Source organism: Sinocyclocheilus grahami, unplaced genomic scaffold (genome assembly GCF_001515645.1).
Source record: "Sinocyclocheilus grahami isolate Dianchi unplaced genomic scaffold, SAMN03320097.WGS_v1.1 scaffold1053.1, whole genome shotgun sequence".
Lineage (NCBI taxonomy): Eukaryota > Metazoa > Chordata > Actinopteri > Cypriniformes > Cyprinidae > Sinocyclocheilus > Sinocyclocheilus grahami.
Genome location: NW_015506232.1, coordinates 627,121 through 649,137, shown reverse-complemented (window position 1 = coordinate 649,137; position 22,017 = coordinate 627,121). Strand labels below are relative to the sequence as shown.

General features: G+C 38.8%; 1 protein-coding gene across 1 annotated transcript in view; it reads left to right on the top strand.

Annotated features, from left to right (window-relative positions):
- The window catches only part of LOC107566168 (collagen alpha-1(XV) chain-like), a 56,643-nt gene extending 35,341 nt beyond the window's left edge, over positions 1-21,302 (top strand). Inside the window, exons 29-42 of the mRNA XM_016251546.1 lie at positions 722-781; positions 867-908; positions 1,888-1,909; positions 2,750-2,806; positions 2,898-2,923; positions 3,025-3,105; positions 10,632-10,767; positions 11,011-11,078; positions 12,003-12,131; positions 12,211-12,261; positions 12,399-12,461; positions 15,202-15,399; positions 17,028-17,137; positions 20,882-21,302. Coding sequence (XP_016107032.1) covers positions 722-781; positions 867-908; positions 1,888-1,909; positions 2,750-2,806; positions 2,898-2,923; positions 3,025-3,105; positions 10,632-10,767; positions 11,011-11,078; positions 12,003-12,131; positions 12,211-12,261; positions 12,399-12,461; positions 15,202-15,399; positions 17,028-17,137; positions 20,882-21,122 — 1,284 coding nt within the window. The 3' untranslated portion in view covers positions 21,123-21,302. The remainder of the gene's footprint in view (positions 1-721; positions 782-866; positions 909-1,887; positions 1,910-2,749; positions 2,807-2,897; positions 2,924-3,024; positions 3,106-10,631; positions 10,768-11,010; positions 11,079-12,002; positions 12,132-12,210; positions 12,262-12,398; positions 12,462-15,201; positions 15,400-17,027; positions 17,138-20,881) is intronic.
- Positions 21,303-22,017: the final 715 nt, after the last annotated feature.

The window sequence follows — 22,017 nt, the reverse complement described above, 5'->3', positions numbered from 1 at the left end:
TGTTTCTTCATCAGGTTTGTAGAAATGTAGCACTGCATCAGTGTCTCAGCAATGGATGCTCTGCAGTGAATGGGTGCCGTCAGAATGAGAGTCCAAACAGCTGATAAAAACATCACAATAATCCACAGCACTCCAGTCCATCAGTTAACATCTGGAGAAGACACAAGCTGAAACTAATCCAGCAATAAATACAAATCCATAATCCATAATAAACATATGCATAAAAACATATTTTGCCCAGAAGCAGCAGTTGATGGACTGAAGTGGTGTGGCTGCATTTCTGCAAATCTGATGAAGAAACAAATTCATGGCCTGAGGATGAGTACATTTACAGAAAATGTTCTTTTTTTGTGAACTTTTCCTTCAAGGCAAAAACAAGTTTGAGATTTTGGGCTTTTTAGTTTTTCATAAAGTGTTTTTTTCAGACTAGTGGAAAGAAAACATCTAAAAGGCACTGTTAAGTGTTTCTTTCATAGCACTTTATCTATTTGTGTCAATAGATTTCAAATACAATACATATTTTTAAAGGCCATTTTCTCAAAATGATTTTTTTCTCCTACACTGAGCCATAAATCTCCACTTCAGCAGCACTTACACACACCAAACTTTACATTCCTGTCTGTACCCTGAAGGCTTTTACTGAGGGATTTGTTCATATATAATTTGCTTGATTATATACAAAATTGTATATACAATGGTTGTGTTTTATTTTTGTCTGAAGGGTCTGCCGGGGCCGCCGGGGCCTCCAGGACGAGCGGGGCCCTTCAGCTGTCCTAAAGGAGTGAGTGTGTGTCTGTCTCTGTCTCAAACACACAGAACACACAGAGTGCTGTTGCTCAGTGTCTCTTTCCCTCTTGTTTCTCTAGACCGTGTTTCCAGTCCCTCCTCGACCCGGCTGCAAAAAACCTGTGAGTGTCTACTGCTCAATATCTTCATCCTCATCTTCATCATTGTTGTCTTTACACTCACTCTAACTCTGCTCAAAAATTATTTCTCCAAATTTGGGCTGATTTGTCATAATTAGAGGGTATAGGGTATGCATAACTTTTTAACGTGAAAAATGCACACTTCCCCTTTAACCCATCAAGTGTAATGCACATTGCATTTTACACGAACTTAATGGATGTCACGTGGCAAATATGTGATTTCATACATCATTATCTTTATTTGATCAAGTTCCCTTTATCTGTGGCTGAGGTCCTTCAGGTGGAGATGACTGAATGTTGGCCTGTTGTCGTATTTGAGATGCGTTTATGGACTGATACGGCTTATAAACAGTACATGTATAGTTTTTATGTATGGTGTATCTCTCAGCTGTATGTTGAGACCCACGGAGAGTCAAAGACTGACTTTTAGAGTCAGTGATTTCATAGTAAACACACGTTATGTTTGAATAGTGATGCATGCTGTGGATAAATGTCTAAAACAAGCGCATCATGCACCTGTGAGCTCAGATGTGTGAATGTTTATCACTCTGTAATAAAACATATGAAGGCTGCAGAGCTGTGCATATCCCAGCATTCAGTGCGCATGGTCCATAATCCACGCAGGCATCTTTACGGCGCTCATTTCTGCATGCTGCATGTCATACGGACGGAGGAATGATCTGATGATGGTGCTTCATGCTTCTCCTGCATCTCTGCTGTGATGTTTGCTTTCCTTCTTGTATTTGTACAGTCCTCTATTTTATTCCTGAAAGGAAGAGTTTTAGATGTTGTGCAATAGCTACACAAATCATCTCATGAAGAACACAGCTCGTTTTTCATCAGAACACGACTGACTCTTCCATATTCATCCAGCGTTTGTTTCCACATCCAGATGTTGAATTAACACTACTTTCTCACCAGTTATATTAACTAACACGTGTCTTTCTTTGCTTTTCTTCAGGTTAACAGTGATTCTACACAAGGTGAGTTTTAAGAGTTGTTTTCTTATTATCATACACTACTGTTTAAAAGGTAATATACGAAATTAAGACTTTTATTGATCAAGGATGCATTAAATTGATCAAAAGTGTCAGTAAAGACATTTATGATGTTACAAATGATTTCTATTTCAAATAAATGCTGTTCTTCTGAACTTTCTGTTCATCTGTGAATCCTGAAAAATTAAATGCATCACAGTTTCCACAAAAATATTGTGCAGCACGACTGTGTTCAACATTGATAATAATCAGAAATGTTTCTCGAGCAGCAGATCAGCATATTATACTGATTTCTGAAGATCATGTGACACTGAAGACTGCAGTAATGATGCTGAAAATACAGCTGCGCATCACAGACATACATTACAGTTTAACAGAGATTCACACAGAAAACAGCTGTTTTAAATCATAATAATATTTCACTATTTTTACAGTATTTGTGATCAAATAAATGCGGCCTTGGTGAGCAGAAGAAACTTCATTAAAAACTTTAACCCCAAAGTATTGAATGGCAGTGTTTTTTGGCAGTACAGAATAATTTGTTTAAACACATTCACATTAGAATCATTTCAGATTATATTTTGTCAGTGTTCAATGACTTTGTCTTTTTAATGATTACTCCTCTATTTTGCCCTTTTGTTTTGTCATAAGTAAATGCAAAGTGTATGCTTTCTGCAGTCTGCAGTTTTCAAAAATAATAACAATAATTTTCATTTTTCAAATGTCATATTTCAGGTGTTATGTATTTCAAACAGTTTTAGTCAGTGTTGTGTGTTTGCTGGTGTGTCTGATGGTTTGTGTTGATTGTGTGCTCCTGTCCTGTAGAGGGAGCCAGCAGGGACAGAGATCTGCCTTCATCCTCCTCCTCCTCCTCCTCCTCCGGTACACACCTGACAATCACATCACAGCATTAAGAGTTCACTCAAGCAGCTGTCCTTCTGTGTTTCTGATGCTCTGATCTGTTCTCTCACAGGCGACACACTGGGAACCAAAGTCACGGTGAGTTTGGTCTCAGACAATCTCTCACAGACACTGAGAGCGCTTCGCTGCGAGACAATGATTGAGTAGAGACTGAGCTGTTGAATGTGTGACTGTGTCAGACGTGTCAGACTGCTAAAGGTGACGAGGGATTCAGAGGAGAGACGGGAGAAGCTGGGATGCCAGGGAGATCCGGTTCAACGGTGAGTGACACACACACACACACACTCACTCACTCACACACTCACTCACTCACTCTCACTCACTCACTCACTCACCCACACTCACTCACTCACTCTCACTCACTCACTCACTCACCCACACTCACTCACTCACTCTCACTCACTCACTCACTCACCCACACTCACTCACTCACTCTCACTCACTCACTCACTCACCCACACTCACTCACTCACTCTCACTCACTCACTCACTCACCCACACTCACTCACTCACTCTCACTCACTCACTCACTCACCCACACTCACTCACTCACTCTCACTCACTCACTCACTCACCCACACTCACTCACTCACTCTCACTCACTCACTCACTCACCCACACTCACTCACTCACTCTCACTCACTCACTCACTCACCCACACTCACTCACTCACTCTCACTCACTCACTCACTCACCCACACTCACTCACTCACTCTCACTCACTCACTCACTCACCCACACTCACTCACTCACTCTCACTCACTCACTCACTCACCCACACTCACTCACTCACTCTCACTCACTCACTCACTCACCCACACTCACTCACTCACTCTCACTCACTCACTCACTCACCCACACTCACTCACTCACTCTCACTCACTCACTCACTCACCCACACTCACTCACTCACTCTCACTCACTCACTCACTCACCCACACTCACTCACTCACTCTCACTCACTCACTCACTCACCCACACTCACTCACTCACTCTCACTCACTCACTCACTCACCCACACTCACTCACTCACTCTCACTCACTCACTCACTCACCCACACTCACTCACTCACTCTCACTCACTCACTCACTCACCCACACTCACTCACTCACTCTCACTCACTCACTCACTCACCCACACTCACTCACTCACTCTCACTCACTCACTCACTCACCCACACTCACTCACTCACTCTCACTCACTCACTCACTCACCCACACTCACTCACTCACTCTCACTCACTCACTCACTCACCCACACTCACTCACTCACTCTCACTCACTCACTCACTCACCCACACTCACTCACTCACTCTCACTCACTCACTCACTCACCCACACTCACTCACTCACTCTCACTCACTCACTCACTCACCCACACTCACTCACTCACTCTCACTCACTCACTCACTCACCCACACTCACTCACTCACTCTCACTCACTCACTCACTCACCCACACTCACTCACTCACTCTCACTCACTCACTCACTCACCCACACTCACTCACTCACTCTCACTCACTCACTCACTCACCCACACTCACTCACTCACTCTCACTCACTCACTCACTCACCCACACTCACTCACTCACTCTCACTCACTCACTCACTCACCCACACTCACTCACTCACTCTCACTCACTCACTCACTCACCCACACTCACTCACTCACTCTCACTCACTCACTCACTCACCCACACTCACTCACTCACTCTCACTCACTCACTCACTCACCCACACTCACTCACTCACTCTCACTCACTCACTCACTCACCCACACTCACTCACTCACTCTCACTCACTCACTCACTCACCCACACTCACTCACTCACTCTCACTCACTCACTCACTCACCCACACTCACTCACTCACTCTCACTCACTCACTCACTCACCCACACTCACTCACTCACTCTCACTCACTCACTCACTCACCCACACTCACTCACTCACTCTCACTCACTCACTCACTCACCCACACTCACTCACTCACTCTCACTCACTCACTCACTCACCCACACTCACTCACTCACTCTCACTCACTCACTCACTCACCCACACTCACTCACTCACTCTCACTCACTCACTCACTCACCCACACTCACTCACTCACTCTCACTCACTCACTCACTCACCCACACTCACTCACTCACTCTCACTCACTCACTCACTCACCCACACTCACTCACTCACTCTCACTCACTCACTCACTCACACACACAGACACACACACACACACACACTCACTCACTCTCACTCACTCACACAAGCACACACAAACACACACTCACTCACTCACTCACTCACTCACACACTATTGTGGTAACTATTAGCAACATAATTGAAAGGCTGCTTTACCTACAACGGTACCCTAAAACCTAAATAGCTATTGTATAATGCTATTGGTTAGTATTTTTGCTAACCACATGGCCTAACTGACATCAGCAGAAAAAGGGAATTATTTTCACATTACGAGGACAAACTATTTTTCTTTAAAGCATGCACTGACAAACTGAGTACAAAAACACCAGGAACACTCAAAAGTATGGGGTCGGTAGGATTGATTTGAAAAGAATGCTAATTATAAGAAATGTTACTTGAGCATGTTATTTCATGTTGGCTTTAAGAAATAAATACTCACACATCTGCTAAATAACTAATTAAACTAACAATACAACAAGAGTTCTTCAGTGGAGATTAAATGAAGCCCTCGTCGTGAAGTCTGGCTTGAGATTTAGTCAAGATCTGTCACTTGTAAGCAAACACACACAACCTAAAGGCCAGTGGGTGCCAAACCTAATGACAAACATTCTACAGTTACTAAGAAACCCGGCAGCAGTCAGTGACTCGAATTACCATTACTATAATCTATGCACAGTGTGAGAGAGAAAGAGTTGAGACCATATGTTCATGACTTCATGTCTGAATACGTAACAAGAGTGGTATATTGTTGAGGCTCACAGAAGTGTGTCCATCTATCTGTACAGTATATGCACAGAATGTGTTTGTGTTCCCTGGGCATTTCCGCTCCCAGCAGTGTCCTCATTAGTAAAGACTTGCCTTGGCACATTTGCATGAACACAAGAAAGCAACTGAGATTATATGGCATGACTACGGGAGTCATGACAATATGAGTGCATATGACAACAAAAGGTGCTGCTGTTTACAAGCATGCAAGTTCACTTAGGAAAAGCTAAAGAGGAAAGAACGTTTAAATGTAAGCATAGAGAAACAAAATTAATCCAATGGGAAAGTTTACATGCACATGTGATATATTTTTGAGCTGGGCTAACTCATAAGAGCATTACCTTTCAAAACCTACATTATTTTATAAATTCTGCTTTATATAAAGACATTTCAATATTAATACAGTATTTAAAGCAAATAAATCATCTCCTTAAAAATGAAAAAATTGCCATTTAGTAACCCTCGTGCGGTTCCAAACATGCTTTACTTTATTTCTTCCATGGTAGGAAATTTGTGCTTGCTCTTTTCCATGCAATGAATCCCTTATGGTGACTGAGGCTTTCCAGCTTTATTGATTGCAAAATTAGCATTATTAATATTAAAGTGGTTCTATACGTGTAGTAAAGTTCAATTTTCGACTATTCCTCACACAAAGCTATAATATGGCTTTAGATGACTTGCAATATAGCACACAAGTTGTACTGTATGCATGAGTATGCACCATTTTTTGTAAGTTCCCAGTCGTTGTAACTGTATGGAAAAATTAACCAGTGCAATTCTTTATAATTTCTGTCTTTGTGTTCCACAGAAATAAAGTCCAACAGTTTTCTGACACAAGTGCAAAGTAAATAATGACATTTTTAGGTGACTGACCCCTATAGAATTATACATTAAATTAAGGTGGGGGTTTCAAAAGCCATTTGTAAACCATTTTATTAAAGTATTTGTCTCTGAGCCTCCAGTGGGCAATTGATGTTGAAAAGACATGAAATTGACATCAAAATTGACGTCAAAAAACAGGTCGAATATGTAAATCAAACTGACGTCGAAAACTTGACATGACATTGATTTGATGTAAACTGAACATCAAACATATTGGCCTACATATACATTAAACCAATTTCAGTGTGGGATTAACTTCCTATTTTCACCTAATTACCACTGGAAGAAACTGCCAAGCCAAACTGAATTTAATATGATGTTACAGCATCTTGATCCAGTTTTGACTGGTATTTGACGTCAAATTGGTATCAATGTGCCCGCTAGGTATTGTATTGAATGTGTATTTTTGTTAGAGAGAAGGTTTTAAACTATTACAATACAACAAACCAAAATATCAAATGATGATCAGAATAATCTTTACATTTCTTTATTGTTTTTTCATGATCATGACTTATGTACCACCATCTCAGAGGATCAAATGTCCCTCCACTGCCAACAAAGGATGAAGATTGATTGGGATTTAAAACAAACATACTGAGATTCATCATAATTATTGACAACACTCTCAGTAAATTACATGTGAATCTGTACAATGCTTTAGTCCGAAATTAATTCATCAAGTTTTGCATTTAGAAACCATTGGAAAGTCTAACGAAACCATCGGATCATTTTGAATGAGGGTTTACAGGTTTGGAAATGGAAAACAAAATAGTTAGTTGTAGTCACAACTAACTTATCAGTGACCCACCACCACAGTTCAGTCGCCAATGGATACTATGTGATAGAATAAGCTATAATGGAGAGATATGCAGGTGATTTGATCTGTTGGCAAAATGGTTCACTGATCACATGAAAGAATGAATGGAATGGCAGTACCTCCAGATGACTCTCTGGGGAAGACGGCTCAAGGCTCCTGCAAGTTTCCGAGCAATGTCATCTGACAGATACTTGACTCCTGCTCCAAACGACACCACTACGAAACCATGTTCATCTGTATCCTTCACCCAGGCTTCAAACTCCTGTACACACACACAGATCAAATACACAGTTCAACAATCTATGAAATTTGTGCTGACTATATTCACAAGACAAAGCAATTCAACGTTATATGGAAATCAAAATTAGCATCTAAATAAAATGGCTCTGTCTGATTATAATATGATTTCATTTGAATACATCAATTTAAAAGTAAAAAGGGACTAGAAATATCTCCAGAAAATAACTGCTGCACATAAATACCACTGTATATGAATCTGGTAATTATTCAGTACCATAGTACGCATCAAAGTATTACCATCTGATAGTAAGCACTTTGAACAGAAGAGAACAGAAAGTTTGTTAAACACTTGATTTATGAGACCGTGCTTTTGTAAGCATGCAATAAAATGGCTGAAGAATGCAACTTATTATCGGAGTATCAGTGTTCACCAGCACATTGCAACATAGTTTGACTTAAAGGGACATTACATACATCTTTTAATTTCCAAACAAGTGAAAACATGCGTTTCATAATATTAAATGGTTTTAAGGTGTGGACATTTCTCAAGCTACTTTACCTTTGACAGAGACACACTGCATGTTTAGAAATCCCTCAACCTGAAAAGAAATCATGATCAAGATTTCTCGAAAACCTTTTACCTATTATGTCAACCATATGCCATTTTCAGTGGTAAGTGCTATGCCACCACAATGGGAAATTAAATAAATGTAATGTACAAATGTACAAGTGTCTTTTTTTAGAGCTGTGTAAATTAGACTTTGACCAGGTGTGTCAAACACATTTTAGATCAAGGGCCAGACTGGACAAAACCTCAGGTTGTGTGGGTTGATTTTTTTTTTTTAATGTATTAAACCTTGGTACATCCATGGAGAGCAATCTGGAGCATATAGAGCGCAGAATCCCTTTATCCTGCTTTAATTACCAATATTGGGGTAATTCAAAAAGGAAGATTACTTAGATTACATACTGTACACGTGTAGTTAATATGCGCATTCAAAAATTGCATAATATTAACCGAACAAAAATACTGACAAGAAAAAGAAAAGCCTTCATTGCTCTTGGCTGGATTTCGTATTAAAAGATAACCTTAGCTTTAATAAGCCACCTAAAGCAGAACAATAACACAAAGTTAAATATAAAAGGAGAAACTGTATGACTACTATTAAACTCCAAAATGGGAAAATGAACTAGACTGCTCTGGGACAGTTGTGACAGCCAAATATATTTAGTTATTTTGATCAGATAATTCTATGATGAAGCAACAGCAAGTCATTTGAGTGTATGAAAATATTCTGTCATCACATTCAACACTTCTCCAACTTCTGGTAAATAAAAAATCTGATGAATGCTTATTCATCTTGCTCATTCAGTTATGATAGTAATGACGCATGATGATGATTTTTGGTTTAACTTTGGAATAATATTTAAATAAATTTTACAAACTAAAAGCTTGAATAACCTATGAAGACTACAGTATATTTTTATTTACATACACAGCAACAAACACACAGTTTTATTATTATAGCCATAGCAATTTTTATATCTAATTATAGCCATACAATTCAAATATTACATATGAATATTTACTGAGATTGTGTACAGATGTTTTCAGTCTTTTAACTTTGAGGACCTAATGACGACAATGTCGGTAACCCAGTAACTCTCACACAATATGTGCAAATTACCAGAAAAGGGACATAATGATACTATCTGTAAAAAACTGTTTACATGGAGTAAACATTGGCAACACATAACCAGAAGTTCATCCACCTAGAAAAGCATTCCTACAAAAAAGGGTTATTTAGACAAATTTACAGCTCAAATTATGAACCTAAATTATTATACCGTAATACAAGTAATAAGTGCTAAACCAAAAACATGAGCTTGACATTTTAACTTTTTAATTAGTTTTAAATCATTGGTTCATATTTTTTAGATTTAGCTTTTGATTGTTATATTATAACATTGCTTACATCAGTAATAAGGGAGACATACAAAATGTGTAGGGCAGGGGGTCCTCCAGGACAGGTTTGGGAACCACTGGCTTACATATTCAAAAAAATGTCAAATAAAATTCTAAGATGAGTATGGCTTTGTGTTAGCATTTAGTGCATTATTAGCACTGTAGTGCAATTGTTAGCACACAAAAAAATGAATGGTGCTAATTAGACTTAGAGCCTTTAGCCTTTTGTGTTAGCAGTTAGCATAGCTTCAGATTGAGCAGGTTTTTGTCTAAGACCTGCTTTTTCGCTGTTTGAGGGAGTCCAGCTGCAGCTGAACAGCCTGCATTGGCCTGGCACTGACTGTCCGCTCCTCACACTGGTCTCAGTGTCCTTCATACACACCCGACAATTGGCACATTTACACACATAAACACACACTCACACACACACACACACACTTACTCACTCACTCACACACACTCACTCACTCACTCACTCACTCACTCACTCACTCACTCACTCACTCACTCACTCACTCACTCACTCACTCACTCACTCACTCACTCACTCACTCACTCACTCACTCACACACACACACACACACTTACTCACTCACTCACTCACTCACACACACACATATTTAAGTATGTTGATAATTTTTATTAATGGATGAACTGTTCCTTTAATTTGATCAGTTCTGGTGTTTTTCAGAAACAGTCCAGATGGACAGCTTCCAGTGCAATGCTGACACACACACACTTACTCACTCACTCACTCACTCACACACACACATATTTAAGTATGTTGATAATTTTTATTAATGGATGAACTGTTCCTTTAATTTGATCAGTTCTGGTGTTTTTCAGAAACAGTCCAGATGGACAGCTTCCAGTGCAATGCTGTGAAATGTCTAATAATGTTGTTTTGTGAGCAGGGAGCTAAAGGAGAATCTATCATTGGACCCCCTGGTCATCCAGGACCTCGAGGACCCCCTGGTGCACCAGGTTTCGGGAGAACCGGTGTTGCTGGACGACCAGGACCTCCCGGACCTCCTGGACAACACGGATCCGGTACGAAAAACCTATGACATTTCAAAAGTCTTGCATTTTCCCTCATCTTCAGCCCAGTCCATGTCACTGAAGGTCAGGAGGTTCACTGTTTGTTTGTGTGAAGTGGATGTGCTGTTGATGTAAGGTTACGAGGGCCTTCAGAACCACTCCCCATAGCTCTTCGTCTGACCGTGATGAAGGCAAACACTTCTGCTGCTATCACACACTGATATGCACAGACGCTCAGAGTTCATTTTGTTTCAGGCGTGATGATCCCTGGCCCTCCTGGACCCCCTGGGCGCCCGGGACGAGCCACTGAGGCCTCCAGCACCGTGAGTCAAAACACAAAACACACTCAGTCATTTGCTCGAGTGTCCTAACGCAAACACTGAGATCCTGAGATGAGCACAGCGGTAAATCAGCTCAGTTTTCACAACACAGTCATATTTCTTCTAGGATTTCCCGAGATGCTCGTATCAAACAGGCCGAAGCTCGTGCTCCGTTTCATTCAGAAAGATGCAAACCCAGCTTTACTCTCATCATGCATTCAGGTCCATTCTGACCTGGAAGAGATGCATCATTTCTAAAAATGCATAGTTTTTAGTAAGGGAATAAAACTTTGCAAATGCTTTAAGACCCTCCAAATACACATCATTCATTCATCATGAATTCATTTATGTATTATTCATTTATTGTTCATTTATTCTGAATAAAGTTTAAATACATTTCAGAATAAAGACTACAAATATTTTTAAGAGGTATAACCATTGAAAAAAATCTTATCACTTTTACAATCTGAATGTGAAAGTTTATGGAAGTAAAATAAAAAAATGTTGTGTGTAAAATTTATTTTGAGAGTAATATCTATGTTGTTTTGTTAGAAATAAATATGGAGGTTTTATAAATGTGGACCGTTTTTGAATAATCATGAGGTATTAATTTATTAATCATGATAATATTATTTAAGAGGTATTATATGACCCCTTTAAGTTATGAAAGTTTTATAAAATAATGATTTTTTGGCTCCAAACGAACCTGGAATATGAAAACATAAGACACGATTACAGTTAACGCTGTTCATCAGATCTCCACATCCAGTCATAAACTGTCAGGAGGATGAAAGGTTATATGGAAAGAGCAGCATAAGCGTCTAAACATGTTATATATCATTTTGTGTTCCATGGATGAAAGAAACGCGTGACAGAAGTGCTATGTTTTTATTTCCCTGTATTAAATGGCATGTTGTTTTCCTGCAGGTCGGGAAGTATGTGAGTCTGCAGGCCATGAGACAGCAGTCGTCTGTGCTCGAGGACGGGACGCTGTCTTTCCTTATTGACACCAGTAAACTCTATATGAAGGTTCCAGGAGGCTGGAGAGAGGTTCAGGTAACTCCCCAAATGAGATCAGTCCTCATACTCTTCATATTTCACAGCTAGAGGTTTTAATGAGGTGTTTGTTCCGCAGCTCGGCGGGCTGATTGAGATGTATTCGTCCCCCGTCCTCTCACAGGATGATGTAAGGACTGCATTTTTACATCTTATTCAACACATTATATTGGACACAAAACTGTCTTAATATGGAAAACATGAGCGTTTGAAGTCTGGCAGCACTCATTTAAAGCGTGACTGCTTGTGTTTCTGTGTTGCCTGCAGGCTGAGCCCCTGATCCTGAGCCCACAGCTCCGTCACACACCCAGAACACACACCGGAAGCGCGGTGAGCCTGTGTGTGTGTGTGTCTCTGTGTGTGTGTGTGTGTGTGTGTGTGTGTCTGTCTGTGTGTGTGTGTGTGTCTGTCTGTGTGTGTGTGTGTGTGTGTGTGTCTGTCTGTGTGTGTGTGTGTGTGTGTCTGTCTGTGTGTGTGTGTGTGTGTGTGTGTGTGTGTGTGAGTGTCTGTCTGTGTGTGACTGTGAATCTTACTGAAAATGGCAGATTAAGCAGTTTATATTCTAAATTCTAGGGCTGTCAGTAGATAAAAATTTTTTATCTAATTAATTACATGATGTTTCGAATAATTAATTGCAAAATAAATTTGACTGAAAATACCCACAAAAGATAATTTAAAGCTATTTTTGTGTTAAATGAGAAAGTATCAAGTAGACATTACAAATTGTAGCTTTAGAAAGATATATTTTATTTGATTCAACATAAAATGTATTACACAAACATTTAGGCTACAACAGCTTAACATAAACTATGCAACATAAAATAAGATAATTTGAGAAACGTATTATATTTTTTATTCATAAATAGCATTGTTATCAACAGTCGTCAAAATACCTTCTTCTTTGTTCCACAAAAGAAAGGTTTGAAAGGACATGAGGGCGAGTAAATGATGACAGAATTTACATTTTTGGGGTGAACTATCCCTTTAATGTTTTTATTTTTATTATTATTATTAGTTTTTTTAATGAAATGATACTCTAAATAAGAAACTAAATCTTCCAGCATAAATGTCTTTGAGTCATTCATTCATTTGATTCGTTCAAACAGCTGATTCGTTCAGGAATGAAGTAAACGGCTCTGTTTATGAACGGACTTTGAATCATTGATTCACACGATTCGTTCAAAAGGCGGATTCATTCAGAAACTCGCAGACACACAACAAGTCTGCTATGACTTTAAAGATAATATGTTCCCTGTAAAATTGAGCAAAAACACATAATATTGTGTTTAAAATAAAACACAATATCAACTTCTTATTTACTGAACTGTTGTATAAAATCACATTTAAACTGGTGTATTACTGCTCTCACTGCTCCTGTGATATCGTATGATATAAACATGAGACAGAAACTCATACAGGGGCATGTTTGCACCTCTATCTTGAATTTCGCCTAGAGAGAGAAGGAGAAACAGATGATGTGTCTTGGGTTTTCTCTAGTCTGTGTTTAAATGAAGGCTGGACAATATACTGAATATTCACAACACTCATATTTACAGTCATTATTTTGGAAGTATAAACAGCATTATTATCACTCAAGTGTTCACGAAAGACCTGTGGCACTTTTAGAATGTACTCCAGCATTCAGTAGTTTGGGGTCGGTAAGATATTTCAGTGTTTCTGAAAGAAGTCTCTTCTGTTCCTCAAGGCTGCATTTATTTGATCAAAATTACACTAAAAACAGTAATATTATGAAATATTTTGACAATTTAAAAATAGCTGTTTTCTATGTGAATATATGTTCAAATGTAATTTATTGTTGTGATCTTAGTCTTCAGTGTCACAATCCTTTAGAGATCATTATAAATGTCTTTACTGTTACTTTTGATCAACTTAATGCATCCTTATTCATTAAAAACAATCTTCCTGACCCCAAACTTTTGAGCAGTAGTGTATTATTATATATAAAATATATTAACATATTTTAGTAAATATATACAGAAATAGTTCATTTATATACAGTTTCCCCAAAAAGTATTTTTTTAATAATAACTATTTATTTATAATCGTTTTTGGACACTTTGGGTACAATTTCAAATACAGTATATAAATGCGTATACACTTTATACACAATATTAAATATAATGTATATAATGTGTGTGTGTATATGAGAAGTATTAAATATACTGCAAAATGTTCAGGGAACCCTCTCATTTGAAACATTACTATATTAGAGGTTATAATTAACAGCAGAGCCCAAACTACTGTTTATGTTCACATATAATAACCACACGCAAATAAAAACTGAAACGTTTGTAACTCAACAGCACATAAGGTGGTTTCCATAAAAACTGCTCTTCATATCAGATTTATTCAAACATAGTTATAAAGCTAACAGTAAATAAGTTCATGTCTAGTGTTTTCTCTAGCGCACTAACCAGCTGTGAGCCCTGCATGACTTTCCGGAGGTAGATGCAAAGTGATATATAGATCATAAGCGGTTTTATATGATGTCTTTCTTTAGGTTGAAACACTGATTGATTCATAGATGAGACAAGATGACAGATGCACTACGAATAACAGAAAAAACACCGATCTGGCAACCCTTAAATGAACTACGGGTGATTAATAGGGTAAAATAGAACCTGTGTTAGCACTTTTGTTTTATTTTATTATTTTCTGTGAGATTGCGTTAATGCATTGTTATTGTGTTAACTTCGACTGCCCTACATTCAACACACGAGAAATGTTCTTAGCACACACATTGCAGTGCAGATAGCTGCTTTCATTGGCTGATTCTGATTATTGGCCAGTATACCAGTGCTTCCCTTCTATACACTACACATGTGTAGCATTTGAAGTCCAGTCATTTCAGTAGGAATCCACACGACTGGGAATCTAGTGTGAGGATGAAAGATTTCCTTCCCAGATTCACAGCAGGATCAGTTCACCGCACTGAGCAACAGAGAGACTTCTGACAGTAGACAAGCACTTGCTGGCTGGCACTGAGTGAATGTAGATCTATGCGGTAGTCTCTGTGCTGACACGCGTGTGCTTCTCCTCTGTGTCTCAGCTGAGGTTGGTGGCTCTCAACACGCCGCTGACGGGAAACCTGGGCTCCATCCACTCGGTTAATAAACTGTGCAGGACTCAAGCTCAAGCCATGGGCATCAGAGACGACTACAAGGCCTTCCTCTCACACCACCTACAGGACCTGATTGACACCGTGCAGCCCATGTACCGAACAAACACGCCGATCGTCAACCTGAGGGTAAAGCGGCTTTCTGTCATTCTTACTAATAAATCACTCATGAACGCCGTGACATTTCTTTGTGAAGGAAAGTCATTTGTTTCTGGGGATTTAAGGCCTGTGCTCAGCTATAGTGAATGCTTCTCAATGTGTTTTAATTTGAATGTTGTGTGAATAGACATTTATGGCCCTACCTGGAGCACAAAACCAGCCATAAGGGTCCATTTTGTGAAATTGAGAGTTATGCATCATCTGAAAGCTGAATAAATAATCTTTCCATTGATGTATGGTTTGTTAGGATAGGACAATATTTGGAAATCTGGAATCTGAGGGTGCAAAAAAATCTAAATATTGAGAAAATCATCTTTAAAGTTGTCCAAATGAAGTTCTTAGCAATGCATATTACTAATCAAACATTAAGTTTTGATATATTTACAGTAGGAGATTTACAAAATATCTTCATGGAACATGATCTTTACTTAATATCCTAATGATTTTTGGCATAAAAGAGAAATGTATAATTGTGACCCATACAATGTATTGTTGTCTATAGCTACAAATATCCCCCAGCGACTTAACACTGCTTTTGTGCTGCAGGGTCACATTTTTTGTTTTGTTCTTGGTGCAAATAGGACTTAAAGGGATAGTTCACCCAAAATATCAAATCATTTAGTCTCCCTCATGCTGTTCCAAAGCAAACTTTTGTTGAACACGCTATGCTGTATGTTTGATTTACTGATAACTTTCCTCTCTAGTGAGCTGGAAATGCTGCTTTGACCAGGTCATTGAGTCGAGAACCAGATCTTTTCAATTTATAAACAAATCATTGTTTTGTGCAGCAGATCAAATGATTCACTGAAAACTTGAAATCATTTATTTGTTGATGAATCAGTCATCACTGCTAGTGCCATGAACTCAAGAAGAGCAAAGGAGGATGTCAAGATTTTGGTCAGTAATAACATACACTACTGTTCAAACGTTAAGAAGAAATTAACACTTTTATTGATCAAGGATACATTAAATTGATCAGAAGTGACAGTAAAGACATTTATGATGTTACAAAAGATTTCTATTTCAAATCAATGCTGTTCTTTTGAACTTTCTGAAAAATAAATTGTATCACAGTTTCCACAAAAATATTATGCAGCATAACTGAGTTCAACATTGATAATAATCAGAAATGTTTGTTGAGCAGCAGATCAGCATATTATACTGATTTCTGAAGATCATGTGACACTGAAGACTGGAGGAATGATGCTGAAAATACAGCTGCACATCACAGAAATACATTACAGTTTAACATATTCCCATAGAAAACAGCTGTTTTAAACTGTAATAATATTTCACTATTTTTACTGTATTTGTGATCAAATAAATGCAGCCTTGCTGAGCAGAAGAGACTTCTTTCAGAAACATCACAACATATCACCAAGCCCAAACTTTTGAACACTAGTGCATGTATTGATCTGCACACAAAGCTATTCAATCATACTGTTATTGTGTCTTTCAAAGCCTCAGTGTTGAGAGAAGGACGGTTGTGAGGGTTCAGAATTCTCTTTAAGAGTCTGAAGCGTCTCATATTAGTGTATGTGCTGTAATGAGAGCAGCGTGTCTGATGTGTGTGTGTGTGTGTGTGTGTGTGTCTGCAGGGTGAGCTCCTGTTCAAGAGCTGGCACAGCATCTTCTCCAGCCATCTCCTGCCTCCCAGAGTCCCGCTGTACTCCTTCGACGGCCGAGACGTGATGAGCGACCCCTTCTGGTGAGTCCTGCGTAAAACACCCCTTCAGCAGCTCCCCATCACGCTTTACAGCCTCGTTGAGTTGTGTTACGCACATTTTAGGCAAACAGTTGCACAAATGTCTGCGTTCAGTCCTGTCACCCTGCCTCATTAACTGCTCAGACGCTAGTGAAGATCTGCTCTGACCACAATCCAGACGAATCTGGCTTTCATATTTCTCCACCCGTGTCTTTTATTTTTGGTTCTGTGTGTATGTGTATTTATACTCCAGCCCGGTAAATATATCCTGGGATGAGGCCGTGACAGTGGAGCAGTAATTGTGGTCGGCTAGTAGCCGTTTTAAGCTTGTTTGTGAGGTTTGTGGATGTCTTTGGCGTTTCAGGAGAGTTTCTGTGTGAATGCAGGGAGCAGAAGAGACGTTTCACAGAGCGGCGGTGTGCCATAAAGCCTTCATACACTCTTAAAAATAAAGCTGCTTCACGATGCCATAGAAGAACCTTTTTGTCTAAATGGTTCCATAAAGAACCTTTAACATCTGAAGAACCTTTCTGTTTCACAAAAGCTTCTTTGTGGTGAAAGAAGGTTCTTCAGATTATAAAAAGCTAAGAAAGAGATGTTCTTTAAAGAACCGTTGACTGAATGCTTCTTTGTGGAACCAAAAATGGTTCTTCTATGGCATCACTTGAAGAACCTTTTAAGCAGCTTTATTTTTAAGAGTGTAACTGTTCAAAACATCCAGTTATTTACATGTTTTAAAAACTAAAACCTCACATCACTTGCATTTTATCATTGATCACTTTTATTATTATGGGAAAGCGTTCATTTTGACAGCAAATTTTGATTCAGTTTTAGTCATAGCCTTTAAAATTCAAATATTTCAGTCAACTGAATTGCTTTAGTTTTAGTCGACTGATTTAGTCAGGTTTAATGAAATTGTTTTTCATTAAGCATTTCTCTAAAACGTCCAAACTCATTATATGTTCCTGGAGAAAGCATCTATTAAGCTGTTAATATGAATGATAGTAAGGTTTGAACATGCAATGCACAGGTTTAACTGCTGTGACATAACATGTCTTCATTTATCTTAAAATGAGATCAAATTAGAAATAAGAACATGGTGCGATGCACAGATTCGATATACTGACACACATTCACATGCACTCCAGACATAATGCACTGTACATTCTATGAATAATCCACATGATCAACATCATTTTCTGTTCTGAAAATGTAAGTTTTAAAAATGTTTTTTGTTATTTTCATCAATGAAAAAATGTTAACAAAAACTATGATAAATTATTCATTAGAACTGTGGAAATGTTACTTTTAAATGTTCTTTGAGCATTCTGAAACAAAAAGATGAACGTGAACAACAAACTAAAATGTTTCAGAAAACAACATTCCAGGAACGATGTATAAATAATGGGTTTCTGCTATGGCTTTGAGAACATCATTAAACCTTTATTAGGCATTGTTAACCTTATGTTAATGTTCCTGGAAGGAGGTTTGTTGAGAAGTTTCTGATAGCGTTCTGTTGCTCTTGTTATTGTTTGGAGGGATTCAGGAGTGAAGCTTTAGTTCTTCAGCGGGTTTTATGAAGCTGAATGTCAGATGTTGTGATGATCCTGCAGCTGTAGTGTAACAAACGGTCCACTGAAGGCGAGTTGTGATGAATCCAAGTGCAGCTTTTATTCAAAGTAATCCAAACATCCAAACAAATGAAGAAAGACTTGACTTGGCATGAACAGACTTGAACAGACTTGACTTGGCATGAACAGACTTGGCACGAACAGACTTGACATGAACAGACTTGGCTTGGCATGAACAGACTTGAACAGACTTGACTTGACTTGACTTGGCACGAACAGACTTGACATGAACAGACTTGACTTGGCACGAACAGACGTGACTTGGCACGAACAGACGTGACTTGGCATGAACAGACGTGACTTGGCATGAACAGACTTGACTTGGCATGAACAGACTTGTCATGAACAGACTTGACATGAACAGACTTGACATGAACAGACTTGGCATGAACAGACTTGACTTGGCACGAACAGACTTGAACAGACTTGGCATGAACAGACTTGACATGAACAGACTTGAACAGACTTGACTTGGCACGAACAGACTTGACATGAACAGACTTGACTTGGCACGAACAGACGTGACTTGGCACGAACAGACGTGACTTGGCATGAACAGACGTGACTTGGCATGAACAGACTTGACTTGGCATGAACAGACTTGAACAGACTTGACTTGGCACAAACAGACTTGAACAGACTTAGCATGAACAGACTTGACTTGGCACGAACAGACTTGAACAGACTTGGCATGAACAGACTTGACATGAACAGACTTGAACAGACTTGACTTGGCACAAACAGACTTGAACAGACTTAGCATGAACAGACTTGACTTGGCACGAACAGACTTGACATGAACAGACTTGACTTGAACAGACTTGACATGAACAGACTTGACTTGAACAGACCAGACTTGACATGAACAGACTTGAACAGACTTGGCATGAATAGACTTGACTTGGCATGAACAGACTTGAACAGACTTGACATGAACAGACTTACTTGAACAGACTTGACATGAACAGACTTGACTTGAACAGACCAGACTTGACTTGAACAGACTTGGCATGAATAGACTTGAATTGGCATGAACAGACTTGAACAGACTTGACATGAACAGACTTGACATGAACAGACTTGACTTGAACAGACTTGACTTGGCACAAACAAACTTGAACAGACCAGACTTGACATGAACAGACTTGAACAGACTTGGCATGAATAGACTTGACTTGGCATGAACAGACTTGAACAGACTTGAATTGGCATGAACAGACTTGAACAGACTTGAATTGGCATGAACAGACTTGACTTGACATGAACAGACTTGAACAGACTTGACTCACCAACAGCAGGTTACAACATTAATACTCTACCAAGAACAAAGGCAACATAAGGGCTATTTATATCAAACAACAAGGGTCACTTGACAAGAACCAACCAATGAGAAACAGGACACATGACTAACACAACCAATGAGAACATGACACATGAATCAAAGAACCAATAGCAGGATAACATGAGGGCAAGGGAATCACATGAATAGACAGGGACCATGACCAAACTCCAAAAATAAAAGACATGAGAGCAATGAACATGAAACCCAAACCACACGTTACATGTAGATCGCTGTCTGTTTTGGTCCACAGCGTCTCATGACGGTTCATAACTATATGATGCTTTGTTGAATTGGTGGTGAATTTGTATGAATGACGAAGCATTGAGGGTCAGGTTTAGGGATGGGCCTTCATGATTACTGCTTTATTAGACAAAGCATATGTCCAATACAATTCAAACAGCAAACTTAATTGATCAAAAATACAGTAAAAACAGTGAAATATTATTCCAATGTAAAACAGCTGTTTTCTGTGTGAGTATCTGTTAAATTGTAATGTATTTCTGTGATGTGCAGCTGTATTTTCAGCATCATTCCTCCAGTCTTCAGTGTCACATGATCTTCAGAAATCAGTATAATATGCTGATCTGCTGCTCAACAAACATTTCTGATTATTATCAATGTTGAAAACAGTTGTGCTGCACAATATTTTTGTGGAGACTGTGATGCATTTTATTTTTTAGGATTCACAGATGAATAAAAAGTTCAGCAATTATTTGTTGAGCATCGAGTGCCTCGGCTCATGTGTGTGTGTGTGTGTGTGTGTGTGTGCTTCAGGCCTCAGAAGGCGGTGTGGCACGGCTCTTCAGAGAGAGGCAAGCGTCTGTCCGCTCTGAACTGTGAGTCGTGGAGAGCGGGTGACATGGCCATCACCGGTCAAGCGTCGTTCCTCTACAGCGGCTTACTGAACCAGCAAACACGCAGCTGCTCCAACCGCTTCATCGTGCTGTGCATCGAGACCAGCCACGACCATCAAACCCTCCAGGAGCGCCACAGACGATGGCACCACAGATCCTGAAGCCTGACGGAGGAGAAGCCCCGTGAACTTTAACACAGCCACCGTCGCTCTCGAATGTAAAGTGTGCTGGCCGATTCCCAGTGATGGACTGCGGAGATCCACTTTCTTTGTCATTTGGATGCACTGTACTTTTCATATTGTATTTTTGTTGTTGATTTCCCAAAAAAAAGTATTTTCGATCACGTCATTTATTTGTTTTTTTATTCTGTTTGTATTTAATTTCAGTGTTTTATTTATACAGTGACCGCACATCATTCAAAATTGAGTATGGATAAATATGTAATTTAACTGTTTGAATCAATTATGCAATTTTTTTTATTTTTTGATACTGCATCCATTTCACTGAGATTTCATTCTGTCTGGTTAAGAGATCAGATCAGCATCAAATCACATTTTTATAGATTTTTTTAAAGCAAGTCATTTGAAGCAGTGTTTGTCTATTGAATAAAACAATTTTTTTTGCCAAATTTGATCTTTAAATATTTATTATTTTCATATGTGACCCTGGACCACAAAATCAGACATAAGGGTAAATTTTTTTGAATAAATAAGCTTCCATTGATGTATGGTTTGTTAGGACCGGACAATATTTGGCTGAGATACAACTATTTGAAAATCTGGAATCTGAGGGTGCAAAAAAATCTAAATATTGAGAAAATCATCTTTAAAGTTGTTCAAATGAAGTTCTTAGCAATGCATATTACTAATCAAACATTAAGTTTTGATATATTTACAGTAGGAGATTTACAAAATATCTTCATGGAACATGATCTTTACTTAATATCCTAATGATTTTTGTCATAAAAGAGAAATGTATAATTGTGACCCATACAATGTATTGTTGGCTATTGCTACAAATATCCCCCAGCGACTCAACACTGCTTTTGTGCTGCAG